This window comes from Meleagris gallopavo, chromosome 8 (assembly GCF_000146605.3).
Source record: "Meleagris gallopavo isolate NT-WF06-2002-E0010 breed Aviagen turkey brand Nicholas breeding stock chromosome 8, Turkey_5.1, whole genome shotgun sequence".
Taxonomy (NCBI): domain Eukaryota; kingdom Metazoa; phylum Chordata; class Aves; order Galliformes; family Phasianidae; genus Meleagris; species Meleagris gallopavo.
In genome coordinates, this window is record NC_015018.2 from 16,240,703 (window position 1) to 16,265,724 (window position 25,022).

Sequence of the window (25,022 nt, forward strand, 5' to 3'; positions counted from 1 at the left end):
AATTGAAATGGCTAAGATTAATATTAATCCCTTTAATACTGCAGCTCATGATATAGTCATTAGGTGACTTGGAACTAATCCTGCCCACCTAACTAGTGTGATTTATTAAATACACATGGAGGATTTAGTGTGAATACAGCCTGGTGGAATAGGCATCAAATAAATACCGCTGTGTATCTGTGTTAATGCTGGTAGATTGGGACACAATTGCAGGGCAAGCTGAGGAGAAACAGGGAGTGCAAGGGATACTGGTCCTACGGTTCAATGGACTTTACCTTTTTTGAATTACTAGTTACGATTTTTCTAGCTGGACGCAGCATGGGCTAAGAAGTATTCTCAAACCTAAATGAGGCTTAGAAATAGAATTAAGGGATTGGGTGAAGCATTGATACATTTATGCGCTGTACTTAATGGTGCTCAGGCTCCTTGCAGTTCTGCAAGGAGAAAGTAGGTCCTTTCAGTCATTTGTTCTGATCCTCCCAGTGCGGTGTGCCAGTTATTATCCCTTCTGCAAACATCCAAGCTGTAGAGGAGGAAGACTGTTAATTAGTACTAAGCTAATGAGCATTAATCTGCTATTCCAAATAACTGAGACTCCAGTTCTAATGCTGTGGAAAAATAGCTTCTCTTTCATATGCACATTATGGATGTCTCTGGAAGAGTTTTTGGTTTGTTATTTTCTGGCTTAGATTAAGAGATGATTAAAGGAACAGAGCAGAAAACAATGGTCTGGGCAAATATCTGCGTATGTAGCCCCAACGAGACAACTTTCCTACCTCAGCACTAGTGATGCGCCCATTTTGACATGGTTGGAACAATGCATCAAAAATAATACTCAGCAGCTGTCAGCTGGGGACCTGGGCAGTGGTGGGAGGTGGGGTAATGACCTACCTGACCAGCACCTGTTAGAGGTGATGAGCTACAAGTGCTGCTCTGTGAGCAGTGCAGGTTTCCTCACTCATCCTAAAAGCTACCTTAGCATGAACTGAAGAGGCCGTGCAAAGCTGGCAAGTAAAGACTAAGATTTAAATGTAAAGATTTTAAGCCCTTGATGCCTATCATTTGCTTACTGTACTTTTAGTCTTCTTAGTTAAAAATGTGAAATATAAAGCTTTCCTTCAGGCTGAAAGAATCTTGAAAGGAGGTTATTAACCCATGTGTCAGAGAAAGGGTGGAAATACAGACCCAGCAAGGCTGGATCACTAATGTATAACAGGGTGGAAGATGAACTGGGTTGTGGCCAGATTAATCCTTCCTGAGTGTGGTGCAAAGAGGCAAATTTGTTAAGCAGGGCTGTGGGCTGGAAAGGCAAAGCCTTGTGAGGAATAGTGTACTGAGCTGCATTTGTTTTAAATTCAGAAGCAATTTCTCACTACAATTTTTTTTTCCATGTTTCCACAGAAAAATAAATAAGTGGAATCCTTTATCTAAAGAGTACCTGGATGAATAGGGATGATCTTTGTGGAAGTCAAACTTGCTGTTTGCCTTCCTGACTTTGTTAGTATTCATACGAATGGCAAATTGCATTGCAAGTTGATATGCTCACCTGGGCAGAGTACTGGAAGATACCTTTTGGTGTCATGCTAGTGTGTAAGTGGGGAAAAATTAAACATAATTAAAATGGGGGAAAATTAAACATAGTTAAAAATTATTGACCACCTTCTAGCTCTGTGCCAGTCTGTTACTACCAGTATCTGCTTTTTTGATAAGTTAACCGTAAGTTCTTCCAACAAGACGTTTTCCTTCCTTGTGCTCCTGAGCTTTCTAACTTGCTGTTCTCTGCTATTCTGCTTCCACAATTGCTATCTCTTCTTCCTTTTTTTTTTTTTTTTCTTTTTTAAATTTCTGGACCTGAGCTTTCTGCACAAATTCATAATCTTCTGGTTTTGTGATGTATGAGACCTGAAGGTGCTGTTGTTACTTACTGTCACTTGGGATCATGGTACAAAATTGTGTGGCACTTTGGGTTTGTTCTGTTTTGAACCATGTAACAGAAACCCAGAAATTAATTGCGATGGCAGCAAATCATTTTTCAGTGTGAGTTAAAATGTCTGGCCTGGTTTGAAGAGGGGATGGGACTCTGCTTGCCTGCTCAGTTGTCTTTATCAGTCAATGTGGGAATACAGCTGTGACTTCTCATAAAGGATGCAAGGTCATGCACTAGTTCTTCAGAGACCATATACAATTTCTGATGGAATAAATCTGGTTGTAGATGAGGAAATGCAAAATAAGCTAACCACGAAGATTGTTGAAGTGTATGTTTTGGTCTTATGTATTTGGTCTTTTTTATCCTGTATTTGCATTGGTTCTGAAAGAGGATTGTGCTATGCGCTATTGTAGGATTGTTAATTGCTGCCAATTTAATGATTTATCCAACTATTTTCATGTTGTTTTGATTTATCTAGACTTGAAATTTTAACAATAGATCCCAGCACTTCCGTTTCTTCCACTGTGAGGTACCGTCTCCCCAGCATCACCCAGTGCTGTCACAGTTCCTCAGTGCTTACCGGGACAGTGCCAAAGATGAGTTTGGAAGAGTGATGTCCCAGTTTATATGGGAGGTTTCTCGTATCCTCTGAAGTCTTCTGTATCCTGGATTGTTTAATTGATCATTACTCTGAAAACATACTAGGAAGCAAAGGAATCACTAGGACATATTCCATCAAGAAAGTTGATTTTTTCGTGCAGAGCAGCATAAGATGCTTAATTGTGACGTGTAAGAAGAATATGGTGGAGGCAGGAAGGTCTGTTTGTTAGGTTATCTGGTGGCTGTTCAGTCAGTCAAATCATTTCTGAGATTATTGCTTAACTCAGAAGAATTTATTTTAAATAGGTGGTAATCATTATTTGTTAATCTTCAAAACTTCTTTGTTTTCTCCTAGTTGCTTGCCATCCAAATATTACACATTTGTATATGCTGAGTTTTGTTTGGGGATTGCAGGAGTTATTTAGGATACAGATCTGCAAAAACTTTTATTTATAGAATGCAGCATTAGCTATGCAGTGGGTAACAGCATAGCTTAGTGACTGATGTTCACCCATTAGTTCAGAAAAAGCTGATGAAACTCTTGGCTGAATTCTGTTGGAATGCCATCATACATTAATTTGTGTAGTCCTAAGTAAAAGGAGGGCTTGATATTTTTAAAATGCTCCCTTCCAAAACATTCCTGGTATAAACAAAATACCTATGAATTCATGTTGGTAAACAATGGATAGCATTTTGAGCAAACAGATACAGAATTATGGAAGGTCTAAAACAATTTTTTAATTTATTTAATAAATTCTAAAGAACATGGCTTTTTTCTAGGCAAGGCAGCTGCTTACAGTGTCAAGGAGAACTGGAAAATACAGGAGACTACTTCCCACGAGATAATAGTTATCAAAAAAGTTAAGGTGGTACAAAAGTTAATTTCAAAGTTAAGATAACTTCCATATTTTCCTTTCTAAGAGTTACCTCTAGTGCCTGAAATCCCAGAAATTAAAAAGAACCACACCTCAAGTCAAACATACTTTTAGAGCTTTCCCAGGTAACATAGCTAATAACAAATATTGACGTCTTGAATTATAGGTTAGTTTTTAATCTCATATCTGTCTTGCCAGGCAGCCACATTTCTCTGATCATCGTGTGTGCGTGTAAGTGCAGGAATAAAGACTGCAGAGTCTGATATGCTGTGAAGTAATTTGCCCCTCCTCTCCTTGCTCACCACAGTATGAGGTACCTAAAAAGAACAGCTGAGTAAGTTCTCCGGCTCTCTTTCTGTTTTTGATGGCCTTGAGCTCCGGAAGCCACGAGTAAAACCTTCCAGTCTTATATTGGGCAGCCCAGAACAAGGCCTGGCAGTAAGTGGAAGAGAAGGATCACCTCTCTCGAGCTGCCAGCAGTGCTGTGCTGAACGCAGCCCACTGTACTGTGAGTCTTTGTGGTGCCTGGGTTTGCACCTCCCTGGGTTCCAGACTCAGCACTTTCCCTTGCTGAACTCAGTCTGTACCCTTTTGTTTGAGGCCTGCCTGGCACTTACCCTGATTTTTGAGCTGAGCCAGCATAACTTAGAACATCCAATACAGAACGGTGTAATACTGTAGGCGGCCTTTCTCCCTGTGATAGAATGGGATTAGGTCTGTAGCTGGTCAGTACTGCAGTCTCTGAAATTCAGAGGTTAATGTGAGTACATATTGCTTGTGTGAGTACTGTGCTAGACAGCTGGGGCAGGAAGTACAAGTCACTGCCAGGATGTGTAAAAGGATATAAATGAGCGCCTGATTGCAGTTTAGCCAAGAAAATAAACTGTAGAAGTACATTTATTTTCACATGATACGACTTAGGGATGAATCTTTTCTGTTTTGCTTGGAGCCTTGCTTAGCTTTATAGGAAGTGGAGAGTAGAAAAAGATGGGAGATTTTTTTTTTTTTTAATTAGAAAAAACGAGTTGTGTGCCCATTAGTGAAAATGAATTTAGAGTACTTAATTACAGCAGAAAAGTCTGTTATGTAGTGAAAGCAAGTGATTTATTCCTTGCTTTGAGGGTCTTTTGCAAACTTTAAAGTGAGGAGATGGATGGATAGTGAAAACTGGAACAGTGATTGACTCTAATCAGACCACTCTGCAAATACCAGTTCCTGTCAAAGAAGTGTGGCTAGAAAATGGTCCATATGTATCTGAACAGAATTGCATTCAGGAATAAGGGCAAAAAGAAACAACAGTGCAGTTCATTAAGCAACACTTCTTTTCTTTATGAAGTGTGAGTGCATATGGAGCTATCTCAGAGGGGTGAAAGAGACCCACAGTCATTATTTTTTTAGCAGAAATTTCAGTTGGGCTTCGAGTGACGTTCTTCCTACTGACACATTCACTTTGTGTGATTCCCCTTTATGTTCTTGCCTAAAATTGTTGTGTTATAAATCTCAACTCAGGTGACTCTGTGTTGACGTATGTAGTCTTAAGTGGTGAAATCTGCCCTCATAGAGACCGTAACTTGGCTTTTCAGTAGGTTTAAAAAAAATGTGGGAGCAAGGAAGGAAAGAACTACTTCCTTCAGTTTAATAACTTTTTCCCCCCTTTGGCCTCAACTCCGCTTGAAATGTGAAGTGCATCTGAAGGATTCTGCTGTTCCCCAGAGCATGTCATTATCAATTTGAAGGAACCTAGCAGGTGAAGCTAATATATAAGGAGCATTTCTTTTTCTCTGACTCTCTGAAATGCACACAGTTGTGGATGTTTGTGCTCAACAGAACCAGTGTGAAATTTAGTCACAGCCACAGCATGTGTTCCAATTTTCCAGGGAAACTTTCTCCCAGCTGTGGATTAACCCTTTCTCCACTCTACTTTCTGGCTCTCCAACATTTTGTGAAATTTCAGTGAGCCTTGAGAGCTGGAAGAAGAATTAGGTCTCAATCGATGATCGTATTGGTATAAGATTAAGTCAGGTTAGGGGTGGATGGGATGCATGGAGGAGATGTTTTAGTTTCTTTAAGACAGTTGCAAACTTGTTATATATCCCCATAAGTCTTTCTGCTAGTGCAAAATATCGACTGAATTCTGTTAACTGCTAAGTTAAAATCCTTACATTACTAAGGTAAATAACCCTAGTCTATAACTTTTTCTATTACTCCAGTAATAAGGTGATTCCAAAGCACGCAATGATGTGCGGTCATATTTTAAACCATTCTTCGAAAGGATGTCACAAAATAATGCATACTCAACATTGCCCATAGCCTTCAGCTTTAGGCAGAGGGTGAATGAGATGCTCGCTTGTAAGGGAGATGTGGTACTTTGCAGCACAGTGTCTTCAGCTTCTTTTTCTCTGTGTCCATATTAAATTAGCAGCATCCTTTGTCCGTTGCTGTTCTTATCGCTTATTTCTGTATTTGGATTCTTGTATTGCAATTCAGTCCTTCACAGAGCAGGAGAATGCCACCTTCAGACTGCCTGACGCTGGACTGCAGCAGTTTCAGTTGGGTACTTAAAAGCTGAAGCAGGTGGTGGAAACTCTATTCTCCTTTTAGTCTGATTCACTGAGTGCCTGCCTTCAGCTGAGGAATGGGGAGGGGAGGAGAGCTGGGCTTCATGTCTGCAATCATGAACTGATTGATATTTTCAGTGCTTCAAACAGTATGGAATGTCCCCATAAATTGACTCTGAACTTAGTGGAAGCTGAAATGGTTGCAGTGTGACTAAGAGAGGTCTTCTAGTCTGAAGTTGTGATCCTGGATACTTCTAGTTGGATAGTTGGATAGTTCTAGAACAAGCTCCTGTTTTGTATTTAATTAATGCCTGTACTAACCAGTAAGAAGATCTGGGAAGGGAACCTTTTAGCTTGGTGAATGTTGCAGTGGCTGCATTTGTAACTCAAAATATCAGAAAGCTTTGTTTGTTTGTTTTTGCTTTCTTTCACAGTGAGCAGAAGTTGGAATTCGAATAATGTAGGTAAGAAGAGACCTCTGGAGGTCATCTGCTCCAGTCCTCTGCTCAAAGCAGGACCAGTCTGGGAGTCAGATTGTGTTCAGAGTTGCAGCCAGCTGAATTCTAGATACCCCTAGGGATGGAGCACCCACAGCCTCTCTGGGCAAACTGCTGTGGTGCTCAACCACATGTTTTTAGGAAATGTCTTTCATATTTTCTAATTACCATTTCCCTTGCTGCAGCTTGTGTCTACCACATCTCATACTTAACTGTATTCTTCCATTGCTTTATTACTACTAGAAAGAGCTCTTTTCCTAAACGTGTAAGGTAATAGGAGGCTGAATAGACATTCTGATGTGTTTGGAAACTTTTTCTTGTGCTAGTTATTTGAAAACATGAGGACTTCCATTGTGGGGTTTTTCAAGGGCTAGTGTTGAGTCCAGTGTATACTTGTTAAGGTATGGGGTTTCTTGACTTGCAGCATATATTAACAACAGTTCTTGTCTAACAGCAAGCGCTGAATCTTGAACAAGGCTGTCAGTTGAATTTGAAGGTTTACTGCTAAACCTTGACCTAGAAATGGCAATAGTCTTGAGTATAGGGCACTTCTCTGGTTTATCGCTCTTCGTTGAGAGATGGAAGCACTGCTGGGAGGAGAGAACTCCACGGCTGATTAAGGGTTGTCTGGGGAATGATTTTGGTATTGCTGAATGGAGCTAAGAAGACATGAGAAAGGGAAGTACTTTTAATAGATTTATCTTTAGATGGTGCTTAATAGCATTAACTTTGTGGAAACCTGATTGATACATCACAGACTCAAACTTCTTTGTAGAGGCCTTTATATAGTAATGTCTCAGTATTCTAATCTAGGACTTACATGTAGGTGTTTTTGGAGTAAAGTAAATATAGTTGTATGCATCATTTCCACATGTTACTGGAGAGCAATGAAAGAGTTAAAGTGAAGTATCACTTGGAGTTTTCTCTCTTAGCCACCCTTAATAGGAATAACTTTTGCTTCTGCTCATCATCGATCCTTTGTCTGATGCTTTTTTTTTTTTTTTTGGTTTAAAAACATTCTTTTTAATTCAGTGTGATAAAACATCCGTTATTTGTAAGTTGATTGAGCATAAAGTATTTCATTATAAAATGGTCATCCATCACTGGAGGCTGAGGGCTGCAAAAAACATTAGCTGTGCACTTTTGGCTGGAATGCAGCTTCCCCAGAATAATGCAGCTTCTGTGTAAAGTATGCAGCGTAAAAAAATTGACTGTTCAGGAAAACAGGTGTTTGCCTTGCTCTCCCAGAGCCTTGGGATTTCATCCCAAGTTTTTGGAAGAGCTCTCGAAGTCCTTCTGTTACCTAAAGTCACTTTCTGTTTAAGCACTAGCCTCAAAGCTGAACAAGATACTGCTCTGTATCAAGTGGTTTCATTCGGATGAGGCCATGAGAATTCACTAGCTATTTAATTGCTGCTTTGGAAAAAAAATGAGTGGGTTTCTTCTTCATTCATCAGCTCCCCTAAAATTTAAAGCTTTATGGTAGAGTTCCTACACACTAAAAACGAGTGTCCCAGCACTGCGACATTGTTACCAGTCCTGACTCCAGTGTGTGCCTCTTAATTTCCTTATGTGTTGTCACAAACCAAGCTCTGAGCTACTGGTTCTCTGTGTGGTAAATTCATTTCTGTCTTCACTGATGTACGGTGCTCGCCATATTTTCCTAACTTGTATTTGAACTTGAAACTAACTTATTTCATCAAGAGTCTTAGTTAACTTTTAAGCTGGGAAAAAAATTGGGGTGATAGGACAGGAAGCCTTCATTGCATCACTCTTAGTGTGAGTTGCTTTGTTGAAATTATTCCCAGGTAACCTGATGGCGCAGCACTTACAAAGGCCAAATATTTTCTCTTTCCCGTGAGGGGCTCTAGCAGAAGTGAGTTGCCCAAAAATGAGAAACTGATATGAGTAGCAGAGGCTGAAAGCAAAGCTGCTGTATCTACCTATGACCAAGAAGCTTGCCACCAATCTGATGTTCACTGCATTTGTGACATGTATGTGCTTATATCCTGTTAGAGCAAATTCTATGGTGTTTTCAGAAATTTAAACAAAATTATTCTGTCTCTGGCTTTTTACCAGGTCTTGGGAACAAACACTCTGGAACTATAATGATTCCATCCCAAAGGTCATGGCAGTAGACATTCTAGGGATAAGAGGTTAAAGCAGAGTAGTGTCCAGTGACCATTGGGAATTTCACTTAGGAGGGCCAGGCAGCTTTGTGCCCTAAGGGAAGGAGAGAGGGATTAAAGAAGCCTGTGTAAATGTATAAGCTGGATGTTGACTTCAACAAGCAGTCATATTTACCTGTATGAATAAAAGTTTTGTGCTGTGCTATCACTTTTAGGTCACGTGCTGGACGACATGCAGTCAGTGAAAGCCTTTATTGAGGCCAGGACAGGGTCACTCAGTTGAGCTTCTGAAGCACTCTAATGCTTTCTGCTGGCACTGGCATATAGTATACAAAAAATACTGGCGGTAGTCTGAAAGAGACTTATTTGGCAACTTTGTAGGGAGTAGAACCAGTGTTTTTTTTAAAGATGTTGTGCTAGTGTATGCCAAAGTTACCCAGTCTAGCACAGAGTAGTGTGGATAAATTCATTCCCCCGCCCATCCTCAAGAACACGATATTCACTTGTTTTCATCACTCTGGAATTAAGCTGTGCTTCAAACGCAGCAATCTGGTTTTTTACTTTTGTTTGTATGTGTTACTGCTTGCTTCAGCACTGCCGTAGGAAAAATGAAAAGTCACTTAATGTATTTGTTGTTCTGACGTCTTAAGGTACTAATGGTATTGACTGCCAACAGGCCAGTCTTCTCTTTCTTTTGCTTCTATTTTCTGTCACTATGGGTTTGAAACTAATATTCCAAAATCTTGAACCCTGTTCTCATGAGACTTCCATTTTGAATTAGTGGCAACTTAGTGTATTGATACTTGAATTCTGGGCAATTGTGTTTTGCCATTAGTACTTAGAAATTTTACTTTCTGGTAATAGCAAGATGAAGCATAATATCTCCTAGATTGGTTCAGGTTGGATGGAAGTACTTGTGTAAATCGTAACAGAAGGGTACCTTAAACCTTGGAGAGATTTTTTTCGTTAAAAGATTTTCTTCACTCTTGGGCCCTCAGACTTTTTTCATTTCACTCTTTGGATTTTGTCTGTCTCACTGATCCTTTTTAGATTCTCTGGCAACATGAGAAATGTATTGGCTTGCTTGGGATTTGTTGTTCTTCGATTTCCTTTTTAATTTTTCCCTTTGGTTTCCCATTGGCTTCCCTCGAGGAAGGGGTAAACAGGGTGAGGTAATTTCAGACAGCTAATTGGTGATAAAAATGTAATTCCTTTTTTCCAGCCTCTTAGAAATAGAGAAGCTTTCCCTTGCACAATATGGTGAATTTGCAATGAGAAAGCTGTTCATAGCGTGATAGACACACAAGGCTGTGGAGAATTTCTGAGCTTTAAAATACCAGGGAAGAAAGTTTTAATTTCTCTTGGGCTTTTAAATTGCCTACTTAGTTTGGACCTGGTACTGTGCAAGACGTGTATAAAATACCTTGGCAAAGCAAGTACGGTGACTGAATGGAGTTCTGTAAAGTATCACAACCTAATTGCTCTTCCTTCGACGTGTGCCAATTTCTTTTAGAGAGGAAAAAGAGTGCTTAAAGATGACACACATCAAACTTCTGCTGTCAGTAAGATGGACGGATCAGTCCATCCTCAGGACTTGGCTGTGCAATGCAATTCCCCGTAGGTTTCATTTAGCCTAGTCGGCCTTGTTAGTGTGGCTGTTCTCTCTTTCTTGTATTAGGAGAGAACCTTGGGAAACCTGCCTCTAATTCACAACAGCAGCAAGATCAATAACTATCAGTGTTTGGTCAAGGGCGGATGAATTTGTCACGGGATGACTGCTTTTTGCTTTGGTTTAGTTTGATTTAGTAATTTCATTTAGAGTCGTATGTCTCTACATTTGAGGACTGCCCCTGGGCTTTGAAGCTCAGAGGTTGTGCAGGTTTATCGCGAGAGCTGGCGTGTGTCCTGTGTGTTGATTTTTCTGTAAGAAATCTTTTGGAATAATTTCATCTGCTTCTAAACAGAGATAAAAGGTGAAGCTTACCAGCATTTCAGGGATGTCTTTCATTAAGCTGTAAAGGTTTTTCTTGCAGATTTTGTAAATTAAATACTTTTTCTCTGCAATTCAGTAATAGGTGCTGCTTACTTAGTGTGGTGAATACTGACTGTGCTCTCTGCAGTAAGGAGGAGGAAGTTCTTTGTCTGAGATCTGTGTAAACAGCTAACAGAAAACTACTATGGACTAGGCTCAGTAACTTGGATTCTAGAAGCAGTGTAAAGATGGTTGCTTCCTATACTGGAAGACGGTGTTTCTTATGCAGTGCGTTGACCTCTGTCAGAATGAATCCTTGACTTTTATTTAGCAGTAGAATAATGATTTGTTTATTTTTGTGCTTAAAAAAGATAAGCAGTGATGGAGTCTTAAACCTTAAATTCGGTTCTTCGTGATGTATTTGATTAAAAAAATTGAGCTAGGTGCATGTCCAGAAACATGGTTGCTTCCATGTCAGCAATGTATAAGGACACCAGATGTTATTAAGTGAAATTAAGTGAGTTATAAATAAGTGGATGATGCTGCTTTATTGCATCTTTGCTGATCCTACTGAATTGTGAAATAACACTTGCATCTTATCCACACATGTACCGTCATGTTTCTTTTAAGTGCAGTATAATCTGCTTGTAAAAATAGCTTTTCAAACCTCCTGCCAGGACAATGAAGTACACAGGTCCGTGAGTGAAGCTGGAGGAGCGTGTGTTGGTCATCTCCAGCTGTGGTTCTGTTCTTCCACATGGCTCAGGGATAGAAGTTGCCATGCAGCTGACACTTTCTTCAGTTACCAGCTGAAGAGTTTTGCTATTTACCAGCAGCTATCGCTGTGCTGAGCCTATTAGAAGAAATGAGGATCTTTGTGTAGGGATTAGCATATTTTCCAGATTCCAAAAACTGCTGTGAGCACTGTGGTGTTCCTTTACAGACATCTGACAAGTTACTGGTGCTTCAGTACTGTCTTCTACCAAAAATGTTGTACTGAAAACTCTTGCAATGAGTTGTAAGTCTGCTTAAAAACTATTATTATTTTTTTTTCTTGGCCTTTTCATTCTACTGCTATGGGATATTTTTTCTATGAAGGAAGTTGCACTTCCAGTTACCTGTGAAAGTAACTGAGATATAGCTTACTGAAGGACCTTCTGCTTATAGGCATATGTGAAGGATGATTTTTCTCATCTGGAAGTTGTTCAGAGCTTTGTATTAAGTAACTTGTACCCATGGGAGAAGGCCCATCAGAAAGGCGTAGGAACTCGAGTCAGTTTTTGTTGAATTTGCATATGTGGCTTTCCAAACCATGGATCTTGATCCAAGCTTTCTCTGCAGTGTGCTCATGTAATCAGGTGTTGGCGTAGTGCTTATCTTCCTGTATAAGGTAAGAGGAAAAGTTTCAAGAAAACAGGCCTGGATTAGCATTGAAATTACACTAAGAGGTTGGTGGATGTTACTGTTGACAGTGGCTCTAAGCACCCTTGTGGGAGACCAATATGGAAACAATAGGTTTTTACTGTGTAGGATAGGATAATTGATTTGTTACCTTTCATCAGAACAGTTGTGGTTCTTCTAGAGGTATTCAGATCACAGGGTGAGAGGAAACATTCTGGGATTCATAGCAAGGCCTTCTACTAGTGACCTTCAACTTCTGTGCCAAATTACAGTGCAGTTCATACATTGAGTATGTGTCAGCTCCAATTCAGGAAAAAAAAATCAACAGTTTGGCCAATCTCAGCTGTCTCCAGAGTGCTAAGAAATGAAAGCAGAATTAAACGAATTCTTCCAACTTCAACTTTTGAAATAAACCTCTGCTTCAACAACTTCAATTCTGCATGCAGGAATACATCTGTAAGACTGGTATTAAAAATTCAGAGAAAACTGTGTAGTTGTGGTGGGCTCAGAAATCATCCCAAATCTTTTTGTTTCTAGCTTTTATCTGGGTAGAAACCACAAACGTTTGCACACTGTGATTCCTGTGACTTCCTATTTATGACATTTGTTTTCATTGTGAATGAAGTGAGCTTCTGCTTTTCATAATATCGCAGAAGTGTATCTCCCTCTGGAACAGAATAGTATGGCTGGGTAAAAAGCGCTTGAATTAACAGTGGCAGCATAGTTGGAGTTTGCAGTGTAATTTTGGCTGAGGATACCAGTGTGAGTACCTGCTATGAAAAATTGTCCAGGAACTTGTAATGGGTGGTCTGAACAGCTGAATTTGGATTATGGCTTTAGTTGAAAACCCTGATAACCAATGGCTAACACTGCTGGGACTGTCAGTGCTCCTGCTTTGTTGGTAGAGGTAAGTAATTCCTATAGGAGACAGCGTTTCAGTTGAGTTTATGGAACCCTGACCAGAGGATATCAAGACTACCAAATGTGCAGTACGCATTGTCACCCTTCTGAAAAACAAAATCTCTATTCTGAGGGGCTCTTGAGATCTTGGCACTGTGGAGTAGTCATTTGTTAAAGTCATGTTTAATGAAAGGGAGATAAACACATGAAGCTGGAGTGTGACAAATGAAGGCATTTGTGCCATTGTAATGAAATTAGACAAACAGAACAGACTTGGCAGCTCAGGGTTCCCCCTGTCAAACTGCATTTGTAATTCTAGCTTTGCATTCACGTGTGGCTGTGAATGGCACTGTTTCCTCTTGATGTGGTGGTCCTGGGTGACCACTTTAATTCACAGAGAATTAGGTTTGAAGAGTGTATTTTACAGGCATACTGAAAAGAACGGTTAATTCTCTGTCATTGGCTTGAATATCTTTTAATTTTGTATCTATTATTTTCTTCTATTATAAATAGAACTTGTAACACTGCAGCGAAGTATTGCTTTCAGAGATATAAGCTGATACAAGTCCCCATGGTGGGCTAGTATGTTGCAAGGTGCAATCCCCACAGTCTTTCAGAGCAGCCTGGAGTACATGGGTAGCTGGAAAATGAGGAGGAAGGCTCTTAGCTCCTCAGCTTGCCCCGAGCTGTCTGCCTGGGCAGGTGCAGAACCCAGTTCTCTCTGTGTATTAAGAGCTTAGATTGAGGCAGTGCAGTGATGTTTTGGGGTTTCTATAGGATGTCAGATGACCTCTTCTGATACATAAAACTTAATGGACTCTGCCATCGCTATTTTCAGAAGTAGGACTATAAATTTCTTAAATCATATTAGCTGCTGGGATTGGCTGTATATGTAGTGATCCATTTTGTTTGCAATGAGAAATTCTATAGAAAAATACGTGCTTCATCCTAATTTAAGCATTGTGTTTAAATTGTGTAATAGTGGCTGGTCTAGACCAAAACAACAACAAAAGCTCTGACTTGAAAGTGGAAATGTCTTTTCACTTGAAACCCTGTCTGTACCAAGACTGTGAGGAGGGGAGCATATGGCCAGGAACAAATTAATGTGGATTAGTTTTTTTTACCGCATATTAACTAGGGGCCAGTTTATGAAGGTTAACTGGAATAAGCTATTGGACAAAACTTCCTAGCTGGAAGAAGTCAGAGCATGCCTTTCGCTGCAGGTGTGGAATGGCATGTGTAAGAAGTCAGCCTGCAGAATCTGTTTTCAGAGTGGTGAAACATGTGCATCCCCCATTCGTCAGCAGCAGAGCTGATGAAGTTGTAGTTTTGCCAAGGGACCCAGAACCGATATGCATATGTTGTTCTGTGGCTGCTGCCTAACTTACTCTGTGTGCAGCAAATTCAAGCCATGAAGATTTTTAGGGAGGAATGAGTTACAGTAGCTTGTTTGATAGATTTGGTAATTTCTAAATTAGCTAATGGATAGTCAGAGGGCTCAGTCAAAGGAGTTGCTCCTTGCTCTGTGATCCTACATTTGTATCTGAGGGAGAATAAGCTGCTAGTTAGTCCAGAAGTCAGACTTTAGAAATGCTTTTGAAAGTCTGAGAAGCACGGCTACTGATTGCTTTGCCATGGTTTTAAAAGGCAAATACAACATTGTCCTATTACTTGAAACTGTACTTCCTCCTTTAGCCTACTCAGAGAGAATGCAGTAATTTCTCACCTTGGCTAAAAAGACAAAAAGTTTTGGTGATTAGTGGGTGAATCAGGAATGAGTTTCATAGAGTGTCAGACCAGAAGGGTCTGCAGAAAGTGTTTTTGATGGTGAGCCATGACACGATTGCTGGTGCCTCATTTTTCTGTGGCATAAATTCATTATGCTTCTAGGCAGAAGTCCTGAATTGCTGGACTTCTCTTCTGCTAGTGTTATTTTTGTCTTTTTCTCATCTTGAGAAGGAAGTAGAATGCCTGCTCATTGTGCAGCACAGTGCATAAGCAGTGCTTAAGCATCGTTCTTGTCTGAGCGCGTCTGCTTTGGAGGGGTGCGTGGGATAAAATTCAAACAGCCTTTTTGAAGGCTGGACGTCAAAGGCCAACAGCTGCTGCCTAAGAGGAGTCTAGGTCATGCGGTTTGAGTTGCAGTTGCCTGTCCTGGGGACAAATGATGTTGAAATAACTTGTCATAAACAGTTTTTTCTCGTTCACTTACTCTGATTCGGAACGCATAGCCGATCCTGATAAGAGTCATTCATGAGTGAAGAGTTTAACTGCCAGAGAAAGCAGCTTGTGTGAGCATTTTAGATCAGGAATGTGCCAACAGTGTGCTAACAATAAGAAACCTTTTCCGAGAGGGACCTGCTCCTGTGCTTCAGGAGCGAGCAGCGCCAGAGGTCTGCTGATGCTTGTTTGCTGAAGTGCCCGAATGGCTGGGTGGGATTGCTGGGATGGGAGCTAGGTGCTTAAACATGAATTAGTTGTTTAAATATCTTTATAGACATGTGTGCCTAAGCGCAAATAATCCATAGGTTGAGGGAGGGAAAGCTCTGTAGTCTTTGAGGAATTCTGTCCTCATATTAAAATTACCAGCCTGGAGTTGGCTTTCTGATATGCTGTTTAAGCTATTCCTCCCCTACTTTTTGATCTCTACACAGTACTTTGGGTTAGTGAATATTTTGGGGCACAGTTTTGGTGCTGGTCTCTGCTGACTTCCCTGAAATTTCAGTGAAGGGGCCCATGGATCATACATTAAAAGAATGAGATGGGCTTTCCTTTTGGTCCCTAAAACAGCGTGGGCTCTTCATAAAAGACTAGATTTTGTTTTAATATTGTTTTCTCTAGATTAGAGTGGATTGACAAGGAAGTCTGCCTGCAGGGATCTCTAATGAAGCTTGGATCTCCTGTGTATGCTTGTTCGTTTTTATCTCTGGTAGTGTCTTAGGCTGAGGTCAGGCTTGTAGGTTGTTTTTTTTTGGTTTTTTTTTGCAGTTGAATGTAGTTATCTAAGCAGAGTAGCATCCCATGTTTTCTAATTCAAACTCTGCAAAATATCTCTTGCTGAAAAGTATATTTGGAGAAGCATCTCTATCAGCACTTCTCAAAGCTCTCAGTGGCTGTGGTTTTCTCACTTGCTCTGCTAGGTTCTGACACTGCAAGAATCAATGCAATGAGAAATCAGAGCTGCTTTTTTGGAAAATGTTTAAGTATGTACTTCCAAGCATTCAGTATTTACTTCATATACTTTGCTTTGGGAAAGGAATTGTAAAAATTCCAATTATTTTACTGCCCTTCCTGAAAATCTCTGTATTTATTTGTTTGCGTATGTGTTTACTCAGGAGAGCACTACATTGCTTTCAAAGTTAGATGGCTAAGAAAGCTGCAGACTTTATGTGACCTAGCAGGTTCTCTTTAGATGCCTGTAAGCTTCTCTTTCATGTAGCCTTAACTTATGAATAGAAGAATTTATTTTAATGAACATCTTCCTTCATTACCAAAGTATTATGAGAAGTGTTACTAGATAAAACTCTTGCAAAATGGAATTAACGATGTGATCGGAATTTCACTGACATTTAGAACTCTGAGAGAGTAGTTCTTTGGTGGGTAAACCTTGCACTACAAATACTCTCTTCGTGTTTATTATATTTTTGATATTTTTTTTGATGACACAGCAGCAACTATCCAGTATGAAACAGTTTTCCAGCGTACGCAATCTGTTTCAGAGAGCTTAATGTAAAATGCTGTGTTACCATAAAAGCTGATGTCTCTGAGTGTCAGGGAAGCTGGCCAGAGCTGCTGTATAATCAACAGCATGTGTTAATGTTATACCCTAATTATGACAAACCATTTTGTGATCTTTATGGAAGAGGAGACTTCCAGTTTAACTAGAGGGGAATCTGGTCTTCAGCCAGTTCACAGGATTTACATCCATCTTGTCTTTCGTGGGACTACAACTGAAAGAAAAAAATAGAGTCCCTATGGAAAGGATTTGCTTTGGGGAAGGAAGGCTGAGTTCGAATGTTGGTCCCTACGTCTTGTTATATTTGATGTTGTCCAAATGCTTGTAACCACCAGACAAGCGCTCTGCAAAGCACACTTAAATAAATATTGATGAAAGCATGTCTCATTATCCTCTGCATTTCTGTGAGCTATCGGGATGTGACACAATTGTAATGCCACACCAGAATATTATCTGATGAGTTGGGGGAGTTGTTCGTAAGCCAAAAAGATTGAATTATCACGTTCCTTTTAACCTCTCAGAAGTTAATAGCGTTGGCCTGAGTTGAACTAGTAGCTGGAAGGTCAGGGATTGAGGTTCCTTCTTTTAATTGCAGTTTTGTTTCAGTTAACTGCAAAACTATTGCATTTTTAAATCTGTGGAGAGCACACTTTAAAGCAGAAAAAAAAAATAGCAACAACAAAAACATCAACAAAACTTTTGTTTTTTCTCCTTTGCTTCCTCACAATATTTTTTTTCATAGGTCTTTGTTGAGATGCTTTCTGTTTGCTTTTTACTTTGATACTTAAAGAATAGGAAATGTGATAAAAGAGAACTTAAATCTTCCTGATTCTAAGATAATTTATACATACTTTTTTTTCAGATAAAATTATTGGGTTGTGTTGGCAAGTATAAAACCTGTAACTTACGTAAAGATTCAGCAGATTCTTTCTCTCATACCGATTCAGGAATTGTAGGCCTTTTCTTCCCAGTACCAGAGAAGCTCTTACCACACCTAATTGAAATACTGTATCATTGAAAATGTAAAAGCCAATGTTTCTGATATTGTGAGCCATTAGACTTGATAACTTTTTTATTGGGAATAAAATGCAGGTTTCAGCAAGTTGAGCCAAGTGTTTGTACTTAAATAGATCTGTACTGCAGAAATTCTGGCCTCAGGATTACCTGTGTCACTTGCAATACTCTCTTCTTAGCCTCTGTACTGGCTGTATTGTGGTTGACTTCACCTTCTTAATGCTTTTTTTTCCTAGGTCCTCCTCAGGACTTGTCCTGTATTCATCCCTTGTGTTGGCATTTTTTTCACTCATTCTAGTTGTTGTTTGGTTGTTTGTCTTTGTTTGTCTTCACCAAGAAAACATACTGTGCTACAGAAATGCAATTTTTATTCGGGAAAATTATTGCAAGAGATCCGTCCTGGTCTTATGTTTTGCATGTGGTTAGTATGGGCTTGTATGTATAGTAGAATGTTCAAAAAGTGGCAGAAGGTGGGATAGGTTCTACATAATTCACATGATTGGAGCTACTACAAAAATGCAACCATATCTGCCAATTAATCAAAATGTAAATTTAGGTAGCACTGCCTCTGTGTTTGTAGAATGTTCTTATAGTTAGATTTGTTTTAGAAGGCTCCAAAAAACTGTTCAGAAGATCATTCAGTTTGTGAAAGAAATAGCAAGCTTCCCAAACCATTGCTTTTGGGAATACATAATATTTAAAAGCAACCCTGACCTTCCAGTCTTCTGAAACAAAGCTTTTGCAAGCGTCTTTCCTCATAGATTAGGCTTGCTATAGATTTGTAAAAAGAAATCAAAATGAAACCTAAGGAGTTAAGTGTAATGTCTTTTTTTAATTATTATTTTTATTTTAATAGAGCTATCTGAAATTGAACCCAACGTCTTTCTTCGGCCTTTCCTGGAAGTGATCCGTTCTGAAGACACTACAGGTCCTATAACTGGGTTGGCCCTCACCTCTGTGAATAAGTTCCTCTCATACGCACTGATAGGTATGTAACATGGCTTCCTGGGGTTTACCAAAATGCCAGCCAAATGCATCTCCTTGCCATGTGCTTTTGGCCAGGATGTGTATTTGCAGTCTTAATGAGGAAATGGGAGGAAGAGGGAAATTGGTGTTAATACTGGGGAAATATGCATCTGCAGTTTTCCAATATTATTCCTGCTGATCTTTCCTGGCACTACAGTAATAAAGGCTGGAAACAAAGCCACGGCTTCTGATCTGCCCTGATGCAGACCTGCTTACAGCACACTGCTGAGCTTTGGTATTCACAAGTGCGACTCAGACTTTTAGATGCAATCTGAGTAAAAGGGTCAGGCTTGAGAAAACATCACCAAGGACTATAGTGTTGCAGTGCACATAAGCAGACAAGAGTTTTAATTTTGTGGACTAACATTTCTGCTCTAGAGTGAGGATGTTTTTGCCCAGTCCAGGACCCTGCTCAATGGCGTACCAGTACTCTTAAATTGCTTTAAGTGTTGTGGCTAAGAGAGTCCTGCCATTACCCCAGTCAGACTTCAGTGTATCAGTTAGTGGTTCTTAGGTATACTCTTTGTCTTAGTATGAAGTAAAATACAGTCACTTTGTTTTTCTATGGTCCTTGGGATGTGTGCATCTTTCTTGATATTTTTGAAAGGCTAATAACATGCATGTGTAGTCAGTTGCTGTGGCTCAGCTGGCTTGTAGCAACTCATTAACTTGCTTTCTCTTTGCCTTTCGTGTGTCATTCTGCTACGAGCCGTGGTTGACTTTTCTCTGTAAATTCTGTTAGTACCTTCTGGTCGTACCTGTGTGAATTACAGAATTTACAATCTATGATGGTTGTTGATGCATAGTCTCACATCTCTTACCACTTCCTCCTGCCCCTCAAGTCCAGTTCTCTTGGTTCTTTTCCTTGCTTATGTTTTAAGAACACGTTTGAATTTTTTTTCCTCTCCTCTTTTAAGTATTTTGTTCTCTGTAATAAGCATGAGGAAAGGTGGATCTTGCAGGAATTTATTAACTACATTTACTGGCATCAAGGCTTGAGTCAGTGGGCTGTGTTGGGTATAAATAAGTGGCAAGAAATGACCAAAATGATGAGGTATTGATGCCACTTTGTAGAACAATAAAGGAATCTTAGTAAATAAGCCTATGACATGCATCTTTCTGAAGGACTAAGCTGTAATGTAAATATTTTAGATTGGATGTGATCTGGATGGTGTCGGGACATCAGGTTGATATCACATGTCAAATGACAAATGTCTGCATGCTCAGCTGGTTACAAATACTTGATTTGAGGGAAGAGTGGTTAAGAATTTGTATCTTTTGAATACTTGTTATTTAGAATATTTATTAGATTACTCTGGGAAGAGTGTATCTCTGTAGCAGTGCAGGAGTAGACAATAGGAAGGACCTTCTGCCTGGCTTTTGTTGTGCACTGGGCTTGTAAATGAAGACCTCAGTTCCTGCTTTAGGTGACATTCACAGTGTCCTTGTCCTTTGTGCTGTTCCAGATACCAGTGAGGCTGGGATTAGTGGTGCTGCCTGAACATCTGGCTAGGGTTGTGTTGTTAAATTAAAGCTTTTCGGTCTTACGTTTCTCTTTGTAACATAAGACTGAAAGTAGTCTAAAGACTGTCTAAAGCCCAAAGATGGGAAAGGCTTAGAACTGTCCTTAATGTACAAGCCTGTTTTGAACTGTACAGAACAAGGAAGAAACAACCCCAGCATAAGTACAGTCAGGAACATTCAGTATAGCTGATATTTATGGTGCTTTCTGATGCTGCATAATTGATTGATGAAATCAGAACTTTTTCCTAGAGTGTCATTAGCTGTGTCTGTTTCATGAGTGGATGGCTTTTGCTCCACATAGTGAGCCTAAAAGCAGTTGGCAGTGAAAGGGCCAAACTGCTTTGATAGGTTATCTTTGTTTAAAGCTTCTTTCTTTTCTCGTTTCCAAAACATTTCATGGCTAATCCATGTGCTGTTTCACTGTTTTTCTTACTGTGTCACATGTCACCAGACGGTTATCTGTCTGCTTTCCAGGCCGGTATTGCTGAGAGGCATGTTTTAAAACTAGTTAAAATTAAGAGTAAGTATTGAGTAGCCTTCTAGACTTTGTTTATCTGTTAGTCTGAAATGCAGAGATCTATTCTGAATTTGTTGGATGCAACAGTTCACTGGTGATATATCATGCAGTCAGCAGTTGAGTTAGATTGGGCAACTTTGTAGTAACTACGCATCTGTTTTAAAAGGAATAGCTAGCATTACCGAGATCATCCTCTACTCTGTAGTAAGTACTGCTGTTTTACATTACTGCTATGTTACATTCGATAAATGGCATAGTAACTTTTAAATCACAGGAAAACTTTTTGATGATACAATACTTCATTGATTGTATCCCTTGGATTAATTATTTCCTTACTCAGCAGTTCCGCACTACAGTTGGTGGTCAGCCTTTTTGATGAGCTCAAATATAACCTGTAGGAAGACTAGTGGCTGAATTTCAGAATTTTATTTGTTGCATTGTCTGGAGAAAATGTATGTGCTTGTGTTGTTGTTATTAGTGTGTCCACAGCAGCTTCTGGCTCCATTTCTGAAGCTAACTTTCCCTGACATACCTGAGCACTATAGATCTGTGGGCGAGTAGCTGTTGCTTGGATTCCAGCAATAGGACTTGCTGCTTGGGGAGCTTGAAGTTTGTTCTCCCCTCTGCCTTCTCTGTCTCCTTAGTGATTTATTTCACTTGCATTAAAGGTCTTACTGAGCACGCATCTGGATTTCCCTGTTGGTTAAGAGCCTGAATTTTGTGCTTTTTGTTTTCCCTACTTGCTGTGGAAGTATACCCCGTATGAAACAATCTAAGTCTATATGGGGTCTTTTGCATTGTCGTTTTCGAACAGGTTTCTTACTTCACATAAACTTCTTGAATTATTGATTCTGAGCAGGCATTAATGCATCTTCTCGTTCTGTTTTCTCACCAGGGAACAAAGAAGCATGTTGAGCTTTTCTCTGTCTTGTTTCTGCAAAGTGGAAGTATCTGTGCTTTTAATTGAACTCAAGAGGCTTTATAAATTGACCTGAATTTGTAGAGCTGTTCCAGGGAACCAGGAATGAAGTAGTCAGGCGTGATGTGTTTTGGGGGAGAAGTGTGTTTACTGGTACTGAACACAGGGGCTAGAACAGCAAAGTCACAGGTCTGTTAAAGAAGCATACATACAACTTGCTTGCATTGCCTTTACACACACTTTATATATATCCATAACTATTAAAAATATATCCCTACACCTAGGGGAACTCAGACCTGCTGGAAGAGTTCACAGCGAAGTGATTCTGCATGTTCTGCATATGGGAGCCTTTCCTGATGCAGATCTTTTTTTTTTTTCCTTCTAATGTTTACTCAACTTCTTGCCACTGTAGTGCTGAGGTTGTTTAACAGTGATGATGCTATTGTAAGTGAAATATTGAAATGCCACTGATTTCTGCCTCATTTAATTGATGAAGCAGGTAAAAATGGCCAGTGGTCTTAGAACAACCCCTGTTGTAAGTAACTGAGGCTTGACTACTAATGAATCAGGAGACAAACTTATTCTGAACTATGCAAAATTTGTGTGCATACACAGAAGTTTGTAAACAATAGGCAAGCTCTGTTCTCAGTAGGGGTGTGTAAGAGATAGGAAAGAAGCAGTGTTCTTCCTGTGCAGGCTAATTAAATTCTTAGGTACGCAGGTAGGACTTCAGTTCTGTGTGACTATGAGAAGTTTCTTATCCTGCACCCCTTCAGAACCCATACGGTGCGGTGGAGGCTGCTCTCTTTAGATCACAATAAGAGCAGTTTTCCATGATGCATAGAGTTTAGCCTGTGACTGTGAATGCAACTGGAGTCAAAAGAGGGAATCTGCAAAGCGTACAAGGTCTCACTTGGTTCCTCTTGGTTCTGCTTCATTCTTGCTGGAATTCAAGAAGCCCCATTGCCAATTAATGAGGTATTAACTAGTGTTTAGGTTGTTGTCTTTCTTTTCTAACAACTGTTTAAGTAGGAAGGTAACAAGATTCTTGCCCAGTGCCATATTGTTTAAGTGAAAATGAAATCAAAGCCGGAGGCAACTTTTCTGAAGCCACTGTTATGTGGCACAAGATACGGTTACTAGCAACAATCTTGTCCTAAACATTCTCTCAACTGCACCATTGTTTGTAGCTGCAAAAGACTGAAATAGAGAGAAGGAGCTGTGATGAATGATGGAAGCGCGAGGCATGCAACTCCGATATCTAAACTGTGATCGTGTCTGTTGTTTTCTCTGGGGAAAACCACTGGTCCATTCCTTCCCCAACTTTTGTTCCTTAGGAGGGATGTAGAAAAAAGGATAATTTTTCCTTCTCAATCTAGTGGAACCTGTTTGGTATTTTCTCCTCATGGGGGTAAATTTGAGGTTCCCTGTTTAAAATCTGTTTTCTCTTCTTTCCCAAGGAAGAACTGAATGTACTGAACAGCAGATTGTGTTGCATTGTAGGGAATAGGAGGTAATCATAGCAGTTAATATCTAAGAAATGTGGAGTCAGAAACAAACTAAATTGTAATTTTCTTCTTTGTTAGATTACATGTTTTTGCAATTGTAAAAATATTTGCAAATGTTAGGCTGTGTGTTTCTGCAAATCTAAGTAGGTTCTTGATAAAGTCTTGCTGAAAGCTCCCATTAAAAAGTTTTTCTTTTACTAGGGGGTGAATTTTTCTCTTGAATGGGCAACTCACTCTAAGTTATGCAAATTAAGGAACCAGATGGGAGCAAAGTATCTCTGTGTACATGTCTCCCCACAGAGGTAGTAAGCTGTAGGCAGCTTTTCCTTGTCTTACATTTTTGTTCTGTTACTCAGATCCCAGCCATGAAGGCACAGCTGAGGGAATGGAGAACATGGCAGATGCTGTCACTCATGCCCGATTTGTGGGTACAGATCATGCCAGTGATGAGGTTGTCTTGATGAAGATCCTACAGGTAAGTGCAGAGAAAAGGTAATTACCATAATGGCTGCTGCCTGTTGTGGGGCATATCCTGTTACACGGAGATGAGGAGGAGGCAGCGGTGTTTTGACTCTATTTGAGCTTAGCGACAGACTTTATTTTTAAACAGATGGCTCATATACCTGTGGTAAAAGCTTTTTCAAATGAAAATAATTAAATGATTAAATGAAATGATGTTAAATCAAGCACGCTTGATAGTGCGGTGGCGTTAATAATCCTACCTTGTGGATGGCCTGTGTTTGAGAGGGATAAATTAAACATATGGAGCTCAGAAACTTAGTTTTGAGAAAAGTTATTCGTAGAGGCAAACCTATGAGTGTTTTGGTCTATTTAGTTATAGATAAATAGCTAGTTGCTGAATTTAAACTTTAGGTAACATACAGCATGTTAGGTCTCTAATTTTAGAGTTGGATTGGGAGATCGTTCTTGTCTCCTAATCTGTTTGTGTCTTGGAGACAGCAGTCAGTTGGAAATGACTGCTGAAACCCTTAGGTTTTCTGCTTGTAATTCCGTGAGTCCTTGAGGAAGCTAACCTTCTCTAGGAAATGCATACAGGAGTCACTGGTACCATCTGACGTGCATGCTCTGTTCTTTGCAGGTTTTGAGAACCTTGCTGCTCACTCCCGTGGGAGCCCACCTCACCAATGAATCCGTGTGTGAGATCATGCAGTCTTGTTTCCGCATATGCTTTGAAATGAGACTCAGTGGTAAGTTTCTTTGTATTTTCACTGCGATTACTCCTAAGAAATTATCTGGTTTCTTCAGTATTGGTTAACTACTTTTATGACGGAACATGTCCCCTGGAAAGCATGTCTTTCTACAGCTTCATGGAAAATTTGTTAGGAGTTCACTGTGTAACTTTGGACTCGTTTTTTTCTCAGCTTTGTGGCGCCACCTCGTGATTATATTCCCATTTGCAGTAATGCAGTTTTGGAGCTGGTTTTAATAAATTTGCTGTAATCTCTGTAAACAAGGCTCGGAGGGGAGTCTGCTTGAAGAAGCCTCTTGATAATATCACACTGAGTAATGACACCTGTGTTATTTGTTTTTGTCTTCGCAGAGTTATTGAGAAAATCTGCAGAGCACACTCTGGTCGACATGGTGCAGCTGCTCTTCACAAGGTAAACCTGCTTGTGTTTGCCTCAGCATTGCCGAGATGGCCCTCTAAGGACAGAAAGATTCCACACTTCCACTTAAAAACCCTCAGAAAAATCATCCCAAATGGTCATTATTTAGAGGTGGAAGGGGATGAAAGATTTGGCAGTTTTCTCTTGGGCTGACCCTGTCAGACTTCAGGGAGACTGAGGTAGGGAAGGTTGCACGGCTTAAGGTGTCCTTTGAGGAGAGATGGACAGCTAAGTAATGAAGAGCTTTAGAATAGGAAACCAGTTCTTTGAGGACATAGAAATGTGGAAGAA

The 25,022-nt window shown here is 39.9% G+C and overlaps 1 protein-coding gene across 5 annotated transcripts in view; it reads left to right on the forward strand.

Moving 5' to 3' along the window:
- The window catches only part of GBF1 (golgi brefeldin A resistant guanine nucleotide exchange factor 1), a 93,628-nt gene that overhangs the window by 31,477 nt on the left and 37,129 nt on the right, over positions 1–25,022 (forward strand). For all 5 annotated transcript variants that reach the window (XM_010714425.3, XM_010714426.3, XM_019617599.2 and 2 more), the window contains exons 3-6: positions 18,466–18,597; positions 23,460–23,578; positions 24,203–24,311; positions 24,665–24,725. In XM_010714425.3, the coding sequence (XP_010712727.1) occupies positions 18,466–18,597; positions 23,460–23,578; positions 24,203–24,311; positions 24,665–24,725 (421 nt within the window). The remainder of the gene's footprint in view (positions 1–18,465; positions 18,598–23,459; positions 23,579–24,202; positions 24,312–24,664; positions 24,726–25,022) is intronic.